This window comes from Manis javanica, chromosome 8 (assembly GCF_040802235.1).
Source record: "Manis javanica isolate MJ-LG chromosome 8, MJ_LKY, whole genome shotgun sequence".
In the NCBI taxonomy this organism is placed as follows: domain Eukaryota; kingdom Metazoa; phylum Chordata; class Mammalia; order Pholidota; family Manidae; genus Manis; species Manis javanica.
Window position 1 is genome coordinate 115,872,458 of NC_133163.1, and position 18,822 is coordinate 115,891,279.

Below are 18,822 nucleotides of genomic sequence, written 5' to 3' on the forward strand. Positions count from 1 at the left end.
GCAAGTTCTTCCCAGAGAAGATGGGACATCTGATTATTTCTTGTAGGGAAATTATTACACAAAAAAGAAATAAGAGTGCAGGACATCTGGCTCCTTCCTCATTTCCTCCCCACTCCAGGCAAAAGACTGAGCCTCCTGCCACAGTAAAGCTACTTGTGGTGCCTCGTCCAGAGCCCAGATGGGTGAGTGAGACCAGCTCAGCTTCTCACCAGAGGCAGGTTCTGGGGAGACCCAGGGCCTTTGTTTTGCAGGGAAGGGACGCAAGCAGGTGATGTTCCTGTTATTACACAACGGGCTAGTGAGTCACCTGGAATTTCCTAAGCATTTAAGTCAGAAGGATTGGGGCAAATGGGAGGAGGAGAGAGGTGAAGAGAGAGGAAAAAGATAACAAGCTGGATCCTGCGGGTGAGTAAGTTGTCCTCTGCTTCAGCGTGAGACATTTTGGGAGGGGCCTTGACCGAGGGAAGTGAGGAGGTACCAGGAGTGCCCTGGGGCAGCCTCTGGGCTGGAATTGAAGGAGGTGATGGTTTTCCGGAGTGCCTAGGGACAGGCAGCACCTTTCTGTCCTGCCAGGAGAGAGGGCCAGGGGTGGCAAGGCAGTGGGAAGACCCCTGACCCCTGAGAAAGGGCGGAGTCAGGGTTACAGGCCCGACTTGGTTCCAAGCATCTCCGTGCTGCTGCACAAGACTTTTCCCAAGGCTTGGGCAGGCTCTAGTCTCCCATAAGCTTGGGCAATCACAGGCGTCTTACTGGCAGGAAGTCGGTGTCATCTGTACCCTGACACTCCCAAGGGTCCAGCTCTCAGACTTTGCCACTGTTCTGGGTTGGGGTAGACTGGCCCTAGGCTCAAAGAACATGGCTTCTTTCTGTGCACACTGTGGTTTGTTGTCTAATACTTAATGAGATAGGTTGAAATCGATGCCCCAGAACACAGCTGGCTTGGGTCCGAAGGAACTAACTCTCAGGTGCACAGGTGGATCAGACACCAGGGGCCAGTTCTGCATGCGGTGTGAGGGAATGTTTCACAGCCACCTAGCTGAGCCCTGAAGGTTGACTGTGTGCAGGTAAGGGAGACACAGGCAGCCCAGGCAGTGAGAACAGCAAGGACTGAGGTGTGGCGGTGTGAAGACACATGGGGACTGGTGTGGGTGTCTCCCTGGCTGAAGCAGAGCTGCCTTCCCCGGGAGAAGGGGGACAGAGGAAGGCAGCTCATTCCTGTTTTGACCTTTACCCTTGCAGCCTCTATGCTCCAGCCTTTGCCTGCGCCCTGCTTTCGATTTATAGTAGAAAGTTAATCCCTACTCTGGCCTCTCCCCTTTCCTTTACCAGATTTGGATTCTTGCACATGGTTTTAATAGGCATCCTTAATCCAAGTGTTGCCTTCTGGGTTTTACTCTGTTCTCTTTTCCTTAAACAAAATAGAAAGTCTATGCCAGCTTGGAATAGGGTTCAAAACTGCAGCCAGCCAATGCGTTATGCTGGCAGGGGGCCAGTCATGAATTAAATGCTCCATGCCCCTCGAGAAGTCTGGCCGACACCATACCAGCGGCAGCAGGGGGCTGCGAATGGCTGGAGCTGACGGTTCCTGTGTCACCGACACCTCTGCTCCAGGAAGGGTGATTAGCCCCGACGCAGCAGTCAGCCAGGAGCAGGGCTGTCTGATGGGAAGGTTCTGGGCACACTCCGTCGTCTGCCATACCAGTTGTACCTAGTCCTTGGCCCTAGAGAAGCAAAACCCCTCTCCCGGGGGGCAGGGCGTCTCTCCCCTGGAGAGCTGTCCTCTCAGAGGAGCCTTTGAATGGCATGTCTTCAGGACCTTCTCAAGACACAACTTAATGAGAAATTGCTCCTGCATTTGTTGGGAAACTCTTGATATTAAGGCTGGCTAGCTGCTTGGCTGGCTTGATTGATGTGGGAGGAGAGGTTGCTACCTGACAGGTTTCTTTTAAGATTTAGTGCCAGGACAAGCTCTGATTCCCCTGCAGAACTAGTAAGCATTTTCTGTCCATAATCAGAGCCATATAGCATATGATGCTCCCATTTTGCCTTGTCTGCTAGGAAGCTCAGAGCCAAGCTGAGTACTCTTTCAGTAGCCATCCCCTCATTGTTAACTTGTTTATAGATTTCTCCTCTCCAGGGTTCTGATTTTTTGTTACTCTTACAATTAACCATGGTGTGGATAGGTCTTTCGGAGGGAAAGAAATGAGAGCTATGTGCAGTTTAAAACTAAAATGCCATCAAGGCAGACCCCACAGATGGCGGCCATGCCTTTTGGTCTGCGGCTGCTCGTGCAGAGGCCCTTGGGGAAGCAGCTGGCGGGTGATGGGAGGGAGAAAGGTGCGAGGCAGGGCTGGCTTCCAGTTGTTTGCAGAGGATAGTAAATTCATGACTATGCATTCCTGTTCCTTCCTGCTTCTGAACACCAAACAGCTCGTCCAAACAGCACTTTCTGAAATGGCAGCCTTCAGACTTCACCTTGGCCTGGCTGCATTGCTCCCTCCAACTAGCATCTTTTTAATTATGTGTCAGGTCCTGCGTCTGGTGTTTTCCACCACACTGTCCAGCGTGTGTCTTTGAGTGGCAGGGATGTTTGGTTAAGGGCTCAGATCTTCTTGGGAGGGCCTTTTGGGCTAGGACCCCAGCTTCACTCTGATTCTATGATGCCCTGAAGCCCCCACTTTCCCAAGCACAGTGCTGGTACCATGTTACCCAACAGGTGGCCTTCAGGTTTTCTTCTTTTGATGGGTAGATGGTGTTTCTAGGAGCCTAGGTCTCTCTCTTCTGCCTGGACTAAACCCAGATGGTGCTGGACAAGGCTTCCTAATTTGAGAATAAGGACGACTCTGTTCTGTTCTTCACTTTGCAGGGGAAGCCAGGGACAGGCCAGGTCAGCCATGGCTGCCTCTTCAGGCTGACCCCTGCCAAATGCACAGTGACCTAGGTGGTCTGTCTTAGATGTCTTCTAGTGCACTGCAGTCATTGTTCAGACTAGGAGCTGAGATCAGAGAGGGAGGTTATGTTCCCAAGGTCACACAGCAAGGTCAGCAGATCTGCCCCTGGACAGCGGCGGCCAGCAGCCCTTCCCCAGTACCTCTTGGCTATGACATGTTGCCTGACCACATTGAATACTTGGATTGCACTTGGATTTCTGGAGGTTTTTTTGTTTTTTTTTTTTAAAGGTTTCCAAAGCAACATAGCTCACATTAATGACCACATTGTTTAGAATATAGCTTATCTCATTGGAATGTCATAGCATAGGGCAGAGCCAGAGCCGGATGTGGCTGACACGGCTCAACCCAACCTCAGGGACACGGGCCCTGGGCCATGGTCGCTCCTGCCCTGTCACTCCACCCTCCCGGTTAGAAGGAGCTCAGAACCCCTGCCTTCCCTCGTCTTCCCTGGCTCCGCCCTGGGAAGCGAGCGCAGGGGGAAGGAAGCTTTGTCGCTCTTGCAGTGGCGATCAGGACAGGAGGAGGTTCTCAAGTTCACGTAATTAAAGTTACTAATTGTTCACACCATTTATTGAGTGCTCGAGGAGTGGCCTGCGCCTCATATGAATGATCTCAGCCCAGCCACAAATAGCATCCAGTGGTACAGAACAGAAGATTCTCCACTCGGGCGGCTGGGGGTGGGGGTGTGGATCTGAAAGCCGGGAGCTGAGCTGGCTGCTCACAGTCGCACAGCTGGTCTGCGCCTGCGCAGAGAGTGAACCCCAGTCCCTCTGGCTCTGCAGCTCATCCTCCAGGACCTGGTTAAACGTCTCGTGCAGTGATTTTCAGCCAGGAGATATTTTGCCATGTGGCAATGTCTGGAGACATTTTTTATTGTCCCAGCTTGGAAGGGTGGGATGGATACACGCTCCTGGTTTCTAGTGGGTGGAGGCCCAGGGGGCTGTTAAATATCCTGTCTTGTCCAGAATCCATCTGCCATCAAAGAATTATCTGGCCCCAAATGTCAGTGATGCCAAGGTCGAGGAACCCGATCCAGGTGTCCTAACCCTCCAGCTGACGTTTTTTGGGTATGTGTTGAGTGCAGGGGGGCTTCCAGTCTGCGCCTTCTCCCTTGTGGGGCAGCTATCTCTTACCCTTCAAAGGGATCAAGGATCGGAGGCACAGACCCCAGCAGGAGATCGGGGCCCTGTGCCCTGCAGGGCGCTCCCAGGCCTCTCCCAGAACAGCTTCTGATTCCTCCCTCTTGGGCTTTACACACTTTCAGAGGTCTGGTGAGCAGAGGTGGCTGGTGGGTTCTGGTTGCAAGAAGTTGCCTGGTAGGCAGTGAGCAGGAGTCGCGGGCTAGTGCTAAGACGTGGCCTGCTGAGCCTTTCCCGGCCGTCTCCCCGGCTCCCAGAGGGATGCCGCCAAAGTAACCAGTGGCCCCACATCAGATCCAGAGAGAGTGATCCAGGCTGGAGGTGTGAAACGGAGGAATGAGAATAAGCAGACAACCCCCTGATTCCCAGCCAACCAGTGATTCTCAAGTAGGCAGTACGCAAGCTGCAGCAGGACTCAGCTTCCAGCCTGGGTGGGAGCAGTGCAGTGCAGAGGTACAGCCGGAGGGGCTGGGCGGAGTGCTGGGGGTCCTGGTAGGGCGCTGTGGCCCTGATGCCAGTGAGGGTGACGAGGGCCTGGCCCAGGGCTCGAGCGCCAGGCTGCTGAGGTGAGAGGGGATGCACGACAGAGGGAGGGGGGTCAGGAGCCTGGAATGGCTGCAGGTGACAGGCGGCCAGGGGAGTCACAGGAACGGTGATGTGGGATCATGGGAGGGGAAACCTCTATTTCAGGGGTTCCCAACTCTTATGAGAAAGAGAACCGACCCCTCAAAGATGGCATTTTTGCTTTGAGGAGCCCTTGGTTGAGGCTACAGACTGACCACTAGGACAAATTCAGAATTTGCTTTAGATGAGTCGGTCTCTGCCACCTCAATAGCATCTGGACACGTTTGGAAGACAATCTGTAATAAGAGACGTGGTCCCATGTGGTCACTGCGCTGGCCTTGTCATTTTTCAGGCTTGGATTCTGCTGCTCGGCAGGCTAGGAGTTCGCCTCCGACCAGGCAGAGCCCAAAGCTGAGTGCCTTTTTCAGGGCAGAGGTCAGCATGGGCTCCTTGGGGGACCTTGGAGAGGCCAGGAAGGGGCCGTGTAGGTAGGGCAGCCCTGGTCGGTGCCTGGCCCTCCTCAGGGTTGGCCCAGCACCTCTTTGAAGACTGCTTCAACCCAAGACCAGCCAGGTGGCCAGGGCCTCGATGAGCTAAAACTACAGGAGAAGTGGTGAGGCTGGTGGAACGCTTCTCCCAGCACCTGTGTATTTTGTCCCATTGGATTCTGCAAAGTCCAGACCATAAAAGGCATGAGGGCAGGGGGACAATAATATCCTCTGAGAGGTAAAGACACCATCTTCTGGAGCACCCAGGGGGCCCCACAGAGGAGCCTGAGTCCCGGGGCCCCCCTGATCCAGGGCCCTGGCCTGTCTCCTCAGACCTGCAGCCCGTCACCTACTGCGAGCCGGCCTTCTGGTGCTCCATCTCCTACTACGAGCTGAACCAGCGCGTCGGGGAGACGTTCCATGCCTCGCAGCCGTCTATGACAGTGGACGGCTTCACGGACCCCTCCAACTCGGAGCGCTTCTGCCTAGGGCTGCTCTCCAACGTCAACAGGAATGCGGCCGTGGAGCTCACACGGAGGCACATCGGTAAGGGGCCATGTTTCCCCAGCGCAGCCTCTGCACAGAACCCGCCGGCCAGCCTGCTGGGAACTGGGGAGAGGACTCACTCCCCTGCCCCTACCCCAAACTCGGTTTGCCTTGTGGAGAGGCCAGATGGGTAAGAGCTCAGGTTGCTTGGTCATTTCCACTCAGAGGCACAGACCATCTCTGAAAATTTGAAAGCTACAGAGGAAAACACTTCATTTAAGGGGATAAGAGAGGGAAACCTATGAGAAAGGCAACATATACAATTCTCTTAGCAAAAATACTGTGAAAGTCCTGACAGGTGGATAAGGAGGTGGTCAGTCTTGGAGGAGATCCTTTATATGTTCATTTCCTAGATGATCATTCTAGGAAACTTAGAAAAGATAGAAGGGCGAGAATTGCCTGCTGCCAGAACAGCACAGTGCTAACATTCAAACAGCCAGAACGCAGTGAAAGCTCACTTAGTTAAGGGAAGATGAAACTGTTGTCTGTGTTACTTGGTTTGCTCATAAAATTACCATGCTAAGGACACTCACACTTTTGCCATCCAAAGTTACCTAGTAGGGCCATAGCCGTGGTGTAGAGGGGAATTCTCAGACGCTGTCTGGAGGTCGGTCCAGGGGCTCCCGGGCGGACCCTGGGTGGGCACCAGGGGGCCTGGGCCCACATGAAACGGAATACTGCTACTCTTGCCTGTCTTGGGTGTTCATAGATTTCACCCAAGAATTTTTAAGAAGTTTGTAAGCCGTGGGTCTGGGCTGGTATGCTCATTTCCCAGGGAATTGCCTGATGCCCAGGGAGGAACAGAAGCTGCTCAGGGAGTGTGACACAGTTGGTGACCCAAAGCCCCCTGCCGCTGAGCTCATATCCTTCCCAGCCTCCCCGTTTGTTTTACTTTAAGAAAAAAATGCTGATTCTAGGTGGCATGCACAGCTGTTTACTTATTCTCTTTATATATGAAAAAGTATTTCAAAAATGACCAAAACAATCTTTGGTAATTTTATTTCTGTCGACCTGGGTTTTCCCACCTCCACCTCTGCCTGCTGCTCTTGACCACGTGATGCAGCGGCCCCTCCATGCAGAGCCCAGGCCTGCCAGCACCTGTCACCCTGAAAGCCGTGACACATGAAGTCCTATAGCACCGAACCGAGAAAGAGATGGGGAGCAGGGAGGGGTGGGGCAGCAGTGGGGCGAGGAGACGGGGAACCCCAGTGGCCTGTGGGTTGCTCTCCCGGTTTCCATTGCACTTAATGTCGTGTCCGTGACCTCTAGATCCATCTCCCAGCCCTTTGGGCTGCCTCCCCAGAACTGGGAACCAGAGACCTTCCAGGCAGAAGCCAACATCTCCTGGCTGAGCAGAGAACTCATTGTCAAGAGCATTTATGTAACTGCTTGAATTGCAGAGCCAATTTAAAAATAATTTCTGTCCATCTGGAGTGGATTGAAGAGATGAAGGAAAAGTGAATGATGTAAACCTATGGAGAATTTTAGAAAAAAGCATGGAGGGGAGAGAGGGCCAGGGGGTGGCATTCATCCCTGCAGCGAGGGCCTGGGGGGGTCTGCTGCCTCAGGGGGAGCAGGTCACAATGGCTTTCCGAACAGTGGGGCGGGAAGGGGCCGAGCAGAACAGTGACAGCTGTCGCTCATCAGGAGCTTACTGTGCGTCTCCCAACCACCCTGGGGGGCTGTCACCCCCATCTCAGACTGACTGCAGCCCAGCCGAGGCCCAGCGGCAGAGGCCGTCCCTGAGATCTACCTGGTGCTCCTTCCTCACCCCCGCTGCTGCCCCAGCTTCAGGAAGCCAGCATCACCTGTCAGTTCCCCTGGCTGGGTTTAGGCTTGGGCCTGGGTCCCGTTTGCCTGGTGAAGCTGGCAAAGCAGCAGTCACTTGGAGCATCAGCTGCCTCTTGGCACCTTTGCTAGCCTCAGCCGGCCCCGGGGCCATCGTGTGTGGGCCAGAGGCCCTGCTCCAGCCTGACCCGCATCTCCGCAGGGCGAGGCGTGCGGCTCTACTACATCGGAGGGGAGGTGTTTGCAGAGTGCCTCAGTGACAGCGCTATCTTCGTCCAGTCCCCCAACTGTAACCAGCGCTATGGCTGGCACCCAGCCACCGTCTGCAAGATCCCACCAGGTAACCCGCCCCTGCCTTGAAGGCTGCTCTCTGCGGCGCATGCCTGTGGTGCAGGAGAGGTCTCTTCTTTCTTACATTTTCTCCTCACCCACGTCTGCGCTGCCAACCTGGAGGTGCTGTGCCTGAGTTTTCTCTGTGCCCAGCTGCCTCTCTGTGCTCTCCCTGGACCTGCAGGGAGCAAGATTCAGCATGAGACAGATCTGCCGATGTCCTGTGTGTACCTGCTCCCTGCCCTGTGTGCAGAGATGCTCAGGCAGTTTCCTTTCGTCCTTCCACAAACACACACAGCACGCAGACCACTGAGCAGGGTGCTGTGGGGGCACGGAGGGGTGCATGAAGCCCTGTCTCCACAGACCTTACAGACCCCCTGGTGTACAAGACAAAGGCACAAAATGGGCTTAATACAAGAAAAATTGCCAGGCACTGAGCAAACAGCACAGATAAGGTGCTCTCAGATGTTGGAGGGGGGAACTCATTCAAGTGTCGGGATGGATCAGGGAAGGCTGCGTGGAGGAACAGGCATTTGGGCTTTGAAGGATGCATATGTATTAAGCACAGGGTGGTGGTAGGGTGAGGACCATGAGGGTGTTCCAGGCAAAGGCCTAGACGTGACAGAGGGCAGAGCATGTCTCAGTGGCACTTTGGCTGCAGGAGAGGCTGTGTGAACAGCAGGGGAAATGTTTAGAAAGCGTGACGGGACTATGACGTGAGACAGTTGTGCTTTTAATCCGGGGAACTGCTAGAGGTTTTCTGAACGGGGCTGATATATCCCACCTGTACTCCAAGAAGGGGTGTCAGGCTGTATTCCAGAGGGTGGCTTGGACAGGACCAGGCCTGGGCAGCAAGACCAGGCAGGAGGCTGATCCCATCGAAGGCCTGTTTACTTAGAAAACGGAGGCAGAGGGCCTGAGCCAAAGCCCACTTCTCACCCGCACACAGCCCCTGGGCCTGCAGCCACAGCGTGCAGGCTGTGACTGACGGACAGAGCGGGTGGCTGAGTCTGGCTGCTGCCTCTGGTGCACATGGAGCATGTCTTTCCTGCCTGCTGAGTAGCAGATGACAGTGGAGCTGTGGGGCCAGGGGCAGGGTCAACTTAAGAATGCAGAAAGTGTGAAATGGCAACAGTGCTGTAGTTTCCAGAGCGCTGTGTGGTTGCGTTTACAGAGTACATTTTTATCTTTGATCTCGCGTTGTCCTCACCAGTTATTCTGGCTCTTCAGGTGAGGCAGCGTGTTGAGGAAACAAGTTCAGAGAGGTTAAGCACCTGCTCAAGAACACACAGTACGTGGCCGAGCCAGGATGAGCTGAGGACTGGCTGACTCCCAAGTCTAGGGCATCCCTGCTCCTCAGCTCCTCGGGGGGCCAGAGCCCACTTTCTGCCCTGCTTTGCCACACTTCCCCCCTTGGAGAAAAACGAGAAGAGGAAGCTCAGTTGCATTCTTGGCATTGTGCCCCTGTTCTCGGTGAGGGCTGAGCTGGCTCTGCTCGTGTCTGTGGGCTCCTGGGCTGTCAGGGCCAGGGGGGCCTCTGAGGCCAGTCTGTCATGTTAAAGGAGAGACAGGCTTGTGAAGAGAAAGTGACCAGCCCAGAGTCACACAGCAAGATGAGGAGCCCAGTGCTGGATTAGGAGCCCCTTAATAATTGTCGACTCGGCTCACCTTCTGGGCATTTACAACATCTGCTTTTGTCTTTATTTTTCTGGTTGGCATATTGTTGGCATGCGAGTGGTGGGACTTCAAACAAGAGATTTACTGTAAACTTTATTTGTGCCTGTCTCTGGGGTTACTGCCTTGGAGACTTAGACACATACCTTCCCTTTGCTGCAGGTGTCGTCCCAACCGAGCCTTGTGCCCAGAGGCCAAAATACGGCCCAGATCTCTTGCTTCCTTTTGGCATCAGCACGAGGGGCATGCATCAGAGCAGCCTGGGTGGAAGGTGCCCTGGGACCTTCTGCCAAGCTTCCTGTTGGGATGGCAGGCCAAGTAGACTTTTGGCTGGCCTGTCCTAGCCAGCAGGTCCTCTGGAGGGCTCCTGGTCCACCAGGTAGTCGGCCACACTCCACACTGCTGTGGGCATGCTGGCTTGCGTCCTTTCTCTGTTCCCTGGAGTCCACTTTGGCCCCTTTGCCCAGGGCAAGGCCCACCTCTCCATCCCCCTTGTTCTTGGTAGCCCGCTTTGCAGTCTTCCTCAGCATTCCCACAGCTCTAGGAGTTGGAGCTTACAGGCCAGTGTTGAATTCTTCCCCCCTCACCTATGTCAGCTGCAACTCCCCATTGAAGTGACGGCCCCTCCAGGGCAGGGACCAAGTGGGTCCATCCCTAGCACGGTGCTGAGTGTGGGCTATGTGGCTAATGCAGGGAATGACCGTGTGCCACTTCAGCTGTGTGTGTTACTCTGGTCTGGGTGACCGAGGGTGGCTCTCGTCAGGAGGGGAGCGCCGGACGCGTGTGTTCCTCATCCCACAGGCACTGCTTTGGTTCTGTTGGCAGGATGCAACCTGAAGATCTTCAACAACCAGGAGTTTGCCGCCCTCCTGGCTCAATCCGTCAACCAGGGCTTCGAGGCCGTCTACCAGCTGACGCGCATGTGCACCATTCGCATGAGCTTCGTCAAAGGCTGGGGAGCAGAATACAGGTCAGGTCCAGTGCTGCGTATCACAGGGGCCCACCTGCAGAGCGTGGGGGTCCTCTGAGCTGACCTAGGCTAACCCTTGCCCCAGAGAGCAGAGACCAGGGGTGAGAGAGGCCACGACAGGACAGGAGGGGCAAGGCACACTAGATAAGTCGGTCCAGTGCTTCAGTTTCTCAAGAGCCATAAACACATGTTCCATTTCATCCTCACCACAACCCTGGGCGGGGACGCTGGCATCATCTCTGCTGTACGGACAAAGGAACTAAGGCCCCGGGCAGGGAAATGACTCGCCTGAAGTCACAGTGTCAGTGAAAAAGCTGAGCCCTGAGCCGTGTCCTCTAGGCTGCTGCTGTGTTGTTCCTCTCGGACAGGTGGCTTTCGGGTCCCCCTCTCCAGGGAGGTCAAGTCTTTACCTCATTGTTCTTTCCCTCCTCTGAGGCTCCATCTGAGACCTGGGGGACCCTGAAGATCCAGGTTATTAAAACTGAGAAGCGAGGAAGGGTGGAGGGGATTCAGGTAGTCATAAGGAAACAAAGCTTACTTGTTCGGAAAAGAAATTTTTTTTTTTAGCATTTCAGGTATTGATTTAAACAAGGCACTAGGCGCGGTCTACCTGGCCTGCTCTGGTGAATGTCTCAGCCCGTTCTGGTTTGGGTTCAGAAAATCCAGCCCCTTTTCTTCCCACACCTGGCCAGGAGTTTCCTGAGAGGTAGGGCTGTGTGCCCCTGTGCTCCAACCCCCCACCGGCCCCCAGCTACCGCAGCAGATGCAGGGGTGCCCACACGTCAGCCGGAGCATCTCGAAGTTACTCTCCCCTTCTTCTCATTTTTCCAGATGTTTGGAATCCATTTTGTTTTGCAGCCATTCTGCACCCAGGCCAAACCCATTTCATTATTGGCTCTGGGCCACCGTTTATAATGAAATCCAGATGAGCATGACTTATGGAAAGTCAGATTCTCATTAGAGGATTTCACTCTGTAAAATCTTCTTTCATTTACCGTATTTTAGCTGCTGTTCCCTGTGTCTGCCACCCCCCCTCCCCCCCCCCCCCGCCAGGGAACATAGCGCCTTGGTCTGCGGGGTGTCTACACTCCGGGTAAGTGACCAGTTGAGCAGACAAACTGGTCAGACCTCCGCAGCTGGGACAGTCTGAGGGGGCTGAGCGCAGGCCCAGGGGCCCAGCCCGAGACTGTATAGCCCACCTTTCAGCCCTGGCTGAAATCATTCAGAGAACAAGAGGGAAAGGTTAGAAAACCAATTTTTTTAAGCGAGGAAGGGAAATACTTAAAGATGGACCCCAACGGAAAAGAGCCAGCGGAAGGTCCGTTTGCCCTTCTTACCCTCAGAGCACAGTCTGCACAGCCGCACCCAGGCGCCCAAGGCCCACACACCCACTTCCAACCCTCCACTTGGGAAATGTGCGGGCCCAGCAAGGAGGCGGCCCTCCACCTGACCCAGCACTGCAGCCCTCCAGCTCCCGGTGCTGGGAAGTGGCCCCTGGTGGCAGAAGCCTTTCCGGGACACCCTCTCACCACACAGGACATCCCGCCGCACTCCCAGTCCTGTGCAGCCCACCTCGTCACGGCCACCTGGCAGCCCCACGCAACAGTCTAACAGGAGGGTGCAGCTCCTTCCCAGAACCGTCCTGCCCTCCTCCTGCCTCTGGGGCCAAGGAGAGTAAGGTTTCATCCCTCTGTCTGTGAGGTGGCCGAAAGCAGGGCCCGGGGCCCAGGCCCCAGGCCTCTCACCTCCAGCTGGCACCAGCACCTCCGGCCTCAGCAGATAGCCTTTGCTCAGTGGAGGCCTTTGGGAGCTCGCCTGGGAGCTGCGTCATCGACCAGCCTGAATTTAGACAAAGTGCTTTGGGGAAAAGAAACGTGTGGTGTGCCTTGGTTTTTTCCAGTAATTGTTCCGTGGCTCACTCTGCTCGTAAGATTTTCCAAAATAAGGCCATAGATGGGAATTATATCAGCACATGGGGAACTGATGGCATGTGGATTTTTCAGTGCTTTGTGAAAAACACCCCTCAATCAGACAGATACGTGTCATCGTGGCCCGCTGGGGCTGCATCGGGGTCTGGAGATGGGGAAGCCCTAGGTGCCCATTTGGGACCGATGGGATCCAGGGAGACTTCTGCTCAGGCTGGAAGTTCTCCTTTGGGAGGCCTGTCATGGAAACTGGTAGACTTCGGGGTACCCTGGAATTGCCTTATATGTTTAACTCTTTAAGTGCCACCTCTTTCCTTGTCAAGAGAACTTGATTTACTCAAAGTTCTTCCTGGTGGGAGATGGTTGACCTGGTAGTTTGAGCAAGTTATTAGCACCTCCTTGAGGGTTGGCTCTGGCAAGGCAGGACATATCTGTGGCTCTAGGAAAAAGACTGTCACCAAAGCAGGACAAGGTGTTCTGTCTTGGATGAGTCCTTCTGGACATTTTTAAAGTCCCCCACCCCAACCTTTCCCGTTTCTTACAGGAGACAGACAGTGACCAGCACCCCCTGCTGGATTGAGCTGCACCTGAATGGGCCTTTGCAGTGGCTTGACAAAGTCCTCACCCAGATGGGCTCCCCGAGCATCCGCTGCTCCAGTGTGTCTTAGAGACATTGGGTGTGAAGGGGGAGGGTAAGGAGGGTGGGCTTGGGGGAGATGGCCGTGTAGGAAGTGGAGAAAATTGAAACTCAACTCACTATTGTCAAGAAGAAATTTTTCTCCCTCAACCAAAGCGGCACCAACCTGTTTCCAAAACACAGAGGCAAACCCAGAGATGGATTTTATGAACAGTGCATCTACAGAACATTATTTGCCCTTTGCATTTGAAGGGCAAGAAATGCGCTTCTACTCTGGTGGCTTGAGCGCACAGGTAGCATTTTACCACCTGCCCCTTCCCCCAACCCCCTTCTTTTTAAATGACAGCAATCTAGGATGTCACCATCCAACAGGAAACGGGCCTCTGTTCAGGACTGGAGTGTGGACTTCACCTTGGGTATTCTTCATAGTGGAGAGCCTTCAGGCGAATGAACAAACCTCATGCCCTGGCCTCTGGCACTTTGGACAAATGCCTCTTCAGCTGAGCACTCCCGAGCCCCAGGTGCTGGCAGACCCTGCATCCGGGAGCCGGACTGACCTGGGGTGGGGAGGGGCTTGTCTGTCTCCTCCCCTCTCAGAGCACACTGATTGGTGTGTGTTCTGAACACGCATGCAGGGCCAGTGAGAGAAGTTGATGAGACACCTCTTTAAAAAAAACCTTTAAATTTGTCCTCTCACTTTGAATAGTTGGAAGCATCTGCTGAGACTCAGTGTGTATCAATGTATAGTTTATATTATCACTTTAATCTCAGAGATCTGAATTACATGATGATCACATGAAGCAAGAGGCAGTTGTCGCATGATGGCATTTGGGCTAAGGCAGCACTACACTGCGTGGGTCTCCAGTCATCCTGAGAGCTCACTCCATATTCTCATGCATTCGGCTGTACTGGTTTATGTAGTCAGTTGCATTAATTAAATGAACTTTATCATATGCTCCTGTAGATGTTCCGTATTTTAAAAAGGCATCCTGAGTTGGTACATTGACTAGGAAACCAGATGCAACCCAGCAAGTTCTCTCCCAAGGTGAAGCTTTTCCAGGCTTTCTTGAGAAGACACCTGCCAGCACTTTTGGAGACTGAAATTAACAGAAGCATATTCACCAGAAGGGAAACATCTCCGGCCAACATAGGCAAATGAAAAGGGCTATTAAATTTTTTTTTACCCCTTTGAAAATTGCAGGCTTGGTGCCAGGAGGTCTGTCATCTTTTCCCTGGGATACAAGATTATTGAGCTCATGGTGGAGGATCCTCAGTGACAAGTACAGCAGTTATGTTGTGTAATCAGTACGGCTCCCACTGGCAATTAGTGAGACAACAATTATAAATTATTTCAACTGGAAAACAAAAAGCCCACCTCTGTTGCTGGCCTTCTGCAGAATACAGCAGGCAGAGCTACCACGTGGAACTGGTACTTTGTTCTTTGTTACTGTTTTTCTATGAGATGACTTACCCTGTTTTTTTCTTGCATGGATGTCTACCAGGAAAAATAAAGGGATTTCCTATGGAAGTCCTGTCTTATTCTAGGTGACGAGGAGAAAGTATATGCTTTTGGTAGGTATGAGCCTCGACTGTGATGACATCTCTGATGCTCTGTGACACTGGGGCTTCTTGGCGCCTCACCTGTGGGATCCTACACCTCTGAAGCTCAGGCCTTGAGGTGTCTGAGTAGGCAAGCTGCTCTCCAAGCCTCCCAAGGACACGGGAAGGAATGGGACAAGGACCTCACCAGACCTGTGCTATTCTCACAGGGCAGTTGACAGAGAACCCAGACAACGCAACACCCCTCTCCACCCGAGGGTCAAATGCTGCGGGTCAGAAACTTGTGCCAGGTGTAAAATGATTTGTACACCGCTGCTTACAGATACAGAAAACTGTCTGAACCTCCTGACGTGCACTTATGCTTCCAGTCAGGTCTGAGACTCATGGTATGAATACTTCATTTTGGCCTCTCTGCTGGAAATGCCACCTCCCGCAAAGCCCTGGGCAGCGGCTTCTGAGGGCGTGCAGTCTCCACCTGCTACCTGACCCCCAGCACAGCTTCCTGTGGCACCAGCTGTCCACAGGTACTTGGGCACTAGCTCCGGGTACACCCGTTTTGACTATCCAGTAGTTATGCTGGGCTACGTGTGGACAGCGTTATGGAGCCCTCAAGGCTCAGAGCGGAAGGCTGCTTCTAGGAGGCATGAAGTGTTCTGTGTTTTCCCAGAAGCTACCTACTTGGTCCTTCTCCTCTGCAGACTACACTGCTGGAGATGTGTGAGGAAATGTTGGTAAGCCCACCTTTGGCAGCACTGAAAATAAGTTTGGTAGTACCTGGATGTTAGGACTTGGTGCTGTTACCATCATGGAAGCTACGCTACGCAGGTGCTTTGGGGGCATGTGTAATAGTAGTGTCTTTCCTCTAAGTCACAAAAATACATTTTAGTTTTAAAATCCTGTTGTAGGAATGGCATTTATACATTAAAAAACCCTTTTACAGGACAGTTGAAAGAGGCAAGAGGAAATAAGGGCAGTTCCAGAGGGGTGGCAGTACCTGGCGGCCAGCAGTACTGACTGCATTTGTCTAAGCTGCACCTTGTGCGTTGCTCCTCCGCCCTGGGCTCCCTGCCACGTCACTGCTACCCTGTGGCTTGTGCTGACACTGACCTGAGGGTAGCCAGCACTGAGCAGAGGTCCGCAGCTTCAGCGACTCTCCCGGGAGCCAACTTCTATTCTCTTCCTCCCAGTCCGAACTTTATTTAGTAACTTAGATCGTTGCAGTGCAAATGTAGGTAGCTGCCCCAGCAGGTTCGGTTACGGGCCTGGGCTGGAACATCATCTCCGCTGGCCACCTTCTTGGCAGGCTGTAGAAGATCTGATATTTCGGGACAAGCCTAGAGGCAGGAGCGGGGACTTTGACTCTTCTCTCCTAATTTAGGAAGAGCACACATGAGGGCAAGGCTGCTGGCAGACTTTTCCATTGTCCTTATGTTGTCTGTGTTGTATTTTTTTATTGACCGTGGTGATTGTTTTTTTAATCGTTAATGTATTGGAATGAGCTGTCACATGTAGCTCGCGCTTGGTTTTTGTTTTTCTCCACCTCCCCTTGATGTCCTAGGGTTTGGATATATTCCAGAGCTAAATGTTTTAACTCAAACCACATTAGGTGGCTTTCTTTTAAGTAGCGTGTGCGTGTCCTGCATATATGTGAGGAGGCTGGGGAGAAGGCAGATGCGATTCCATCCTCAGCCCCAAGCTACCCTCACCGAGGCTCCGTAGCAGCTTCCTCCGGGCTAGCACGCACATCAGGCCACTCTACACCATTCTTAGGAGGAGGGTTCTGCAGATGGCCCATGGGACTATTTTCCAAGGGGACACCAGGAGCAGGAGAGGGCCTGGGTTTTGTTCTGGACCCTATATCTTATTGTATGACTTTGAGTGGCAGAGTTGTTTTCCCAAAAGTTACATGAGGTCCCCACATTAGAAGAAAACCTCAACACAGCTAAGTTGTGCCATCTTTCTGTGTGACATAAATGGTCCCTTCTAGAACCCCTTGAAGTTACAGCCTTCACAATGTATATCACCCTTTTAAGGAGTCATCACCTACTTCTCAGTGGGGTGGGCAGGCAGAAACATACACAAGAGGACATGGATGAAACAGGATGAAGCATCCCCGACGGAAGGCTGTCTGTCAGCAGGGAAATGATATACTGGCAACTTTTCAGAAACACAGCTGAAACACAGCTATCACAAAAAAACTCACCTATTGTGTAAACTGGATTGAGAAATTGATTTTTTTTTTAATGCTGAAGTAATGTACACATTCTAGCATTCTGGTGTTTTTATATTTATGTAATAATTTCTTAAAACCATTTAAGACTGGTAACTATTTAATTTTTTGAAGAAAGTTGGAAAGGTCTTTCCTCCCAAGGACAGTGGCTGGGAGGAGCTGGGGCACAGCCAGCTCTGAATGGTGGTGGAGGGTGCAGCTGACTTCCTGGCTCAGCATCCAGAAGGCCCAACCCAGGCTGGCCGACCAAGGGGCAGCACGCAAAACCAGGCAGCTGCGAGTCAGACGGAGGCCCTTCCCCCAGCTCCTTGGGAGCGGGCCCTCCGCCTTCCAGGGCTGAGCGGTGCTCAGAGCGTAGAGCCCCAGCCTGCCTCCAGGGGGCCGCCCCTCACCCGCTGTGGCCTCTGGGTGTCTGCATCGGGGACAAGATGTGCAGGCTGCTGATGACCTTCACTCCTCAGCTAGCCTGACCTTTTCATACCTTTGTAAAAAGCATGTATGTATTTATAGTGTTCTAGAAATTTTTCTAACTTTTGTATCTTAAGAGCAGAGCACCCGTCTAAGCATTGTACCCCTATTGTTTAAGATTTGTGTCCTCTCTCTCCCTTGTAAGTGCCCTTCTAATAAACTTTCCAGTGAAAAGCTCCTGCGCTCCGAGCTTGGTCTTGATGATTTACAAGCAACCCAGCAAGGTCCCGGGGGCTTCAGAGAAGGTCTCTAAGCCCAGATGCCCTTTGACCAAGGGTGTGCCAGGCCACCTCCTGCCAGGCCGCACGTGTAGCCAGGTGCACTTCCTTGCTCTCAAGCCAATGCGGAGAGCCAGTGGGGCCCCCGGGTCAGCTGAGCGGACGTCTCAGAGCCAGTGCCTTGCTCCCCACATCGAAGCACCACACAAGTCCCCATCCATGGGGTCTCTGCTTGTCATTCTGCACTCACCTCCCCTGTGCTTGCAGGCCTTTGGCAAATGACTGGACGCTACCAAGCTCATCTTCCCACAGGCCTGGAGGTAGTTTTAGATTCATAAATAAGTAGGTTTCCACACTTTCAGATGGCTCTGTCAGTGCCCATGACCATTTTAAAACTCCCAATGCAAAACGCTTCAAACTACCTTCCTTGGCTGAATCGTACACTGACCCCAGACGATCAAATTAAGAAAAAGGATGATTAAAATGAAATGCAGAATCTGGGGGAGGCGGAGGAGGATGTAATGGGGCTGGACTAAGCCTTCAGAAGGAAAACTGCTGTGGAAGTGGCCCAGCTAAAGGCCTCACCAGAGCCCAGACGCTCCTGCGCCGGCAGGGAGGCAGATATCACAGCACGGGCCCTGCCGGCCTCTGCGGGTAGCCTCCGAAGTGCATCCGGTTCCTACCTTTGTGATTACCATTTGGGCAGTTCTGCCCTCTGGCCCCCAACAACTTACCCCATGTTTTATCTAGTCTGTATTTCTCAGCAAATGACTCAAGTTCATACTCCTCCAACCCAGTCTGTTCCGTGGGCTCCACGTCTTTAAGTGCCAGCTGCCTGTTAAACATGCTCTACCGTGTAACACCTCCCAAAGCGAACCGTCTTCCACCATCGCCTGAGCCGGCTCCCTTCCCTGACCTCCCGCTGTCAGCCTCCTGCGCTCCACTCCTGAGCGACCTGCTGCACTGCTGTTCCTCGCTCTCCGTCACCTCCACTACAGCTGCCCGTTCATCGAACGTCCCCTTTGGGGAAGCCCTACTTCCTGAGCCCCAGTCCTCCTCGGCCCTCTCAGGCAGTCTCCCGCTCCTCCTGAGGTGGTGTTCCCAGACCGCCGCATGGACTCCTGACATTCCTCCCCGAGCCATCATCCACCCGCATGACTTCAAACCACAGACACTGATGACTTCCAAATCATATTTATAGCCCAGACATCAATCCCAACCTTCGACATACCCAACAGACTGCTGGCTACTGGTACACGGAGTTGCCACACATACCTCAAACTCACAACTGAAAACACAGAAATCACTGCCCTTGTTAAAACATCTCCCTCTCC

The 18,822-nt window shown here is 53.3% G+C and overlaps 1 protein-coding gene across 4 annotated transcripts in view; it reads left to right on the top strand.

Annotated features, from left to right (window-relative positions):
* The window catches only part of SMAD3 (SMAD family member 3), a 115,625-nt gene extending 98,178 nt beyond the window's left edge, over positions 1–17,447 (top strand). For all 4 annotated transcript variants that reach the window (XM_017672538.3, XM_017672541.3, XM_073212049.1 and 1 more), the window contains 4 exons: positions 5,476–5,688; positions 7,679–7,816; positions 10,306–10,450; positions 12,920–17,447. In XM_017672538.3, coding sequence (XP_017528027.1) covers positions 5,476–5,688; positions 7,679–7,816; positions 10,306–10,450; positions 12,920–13,043 — 620 coding nt within the window. In that variant the 3' untranslated portion in view covers positions 13,044–17,447. The remainder of the gene's footprint in view (positions 1–5,475; positions 5,689–7,678; positions 7,817–10,305; positions 10,451–12,919) is intronic.
* The last annotated feature ends 1,375 nt before the right edge of the window (positions 17,448–18,822 follow it).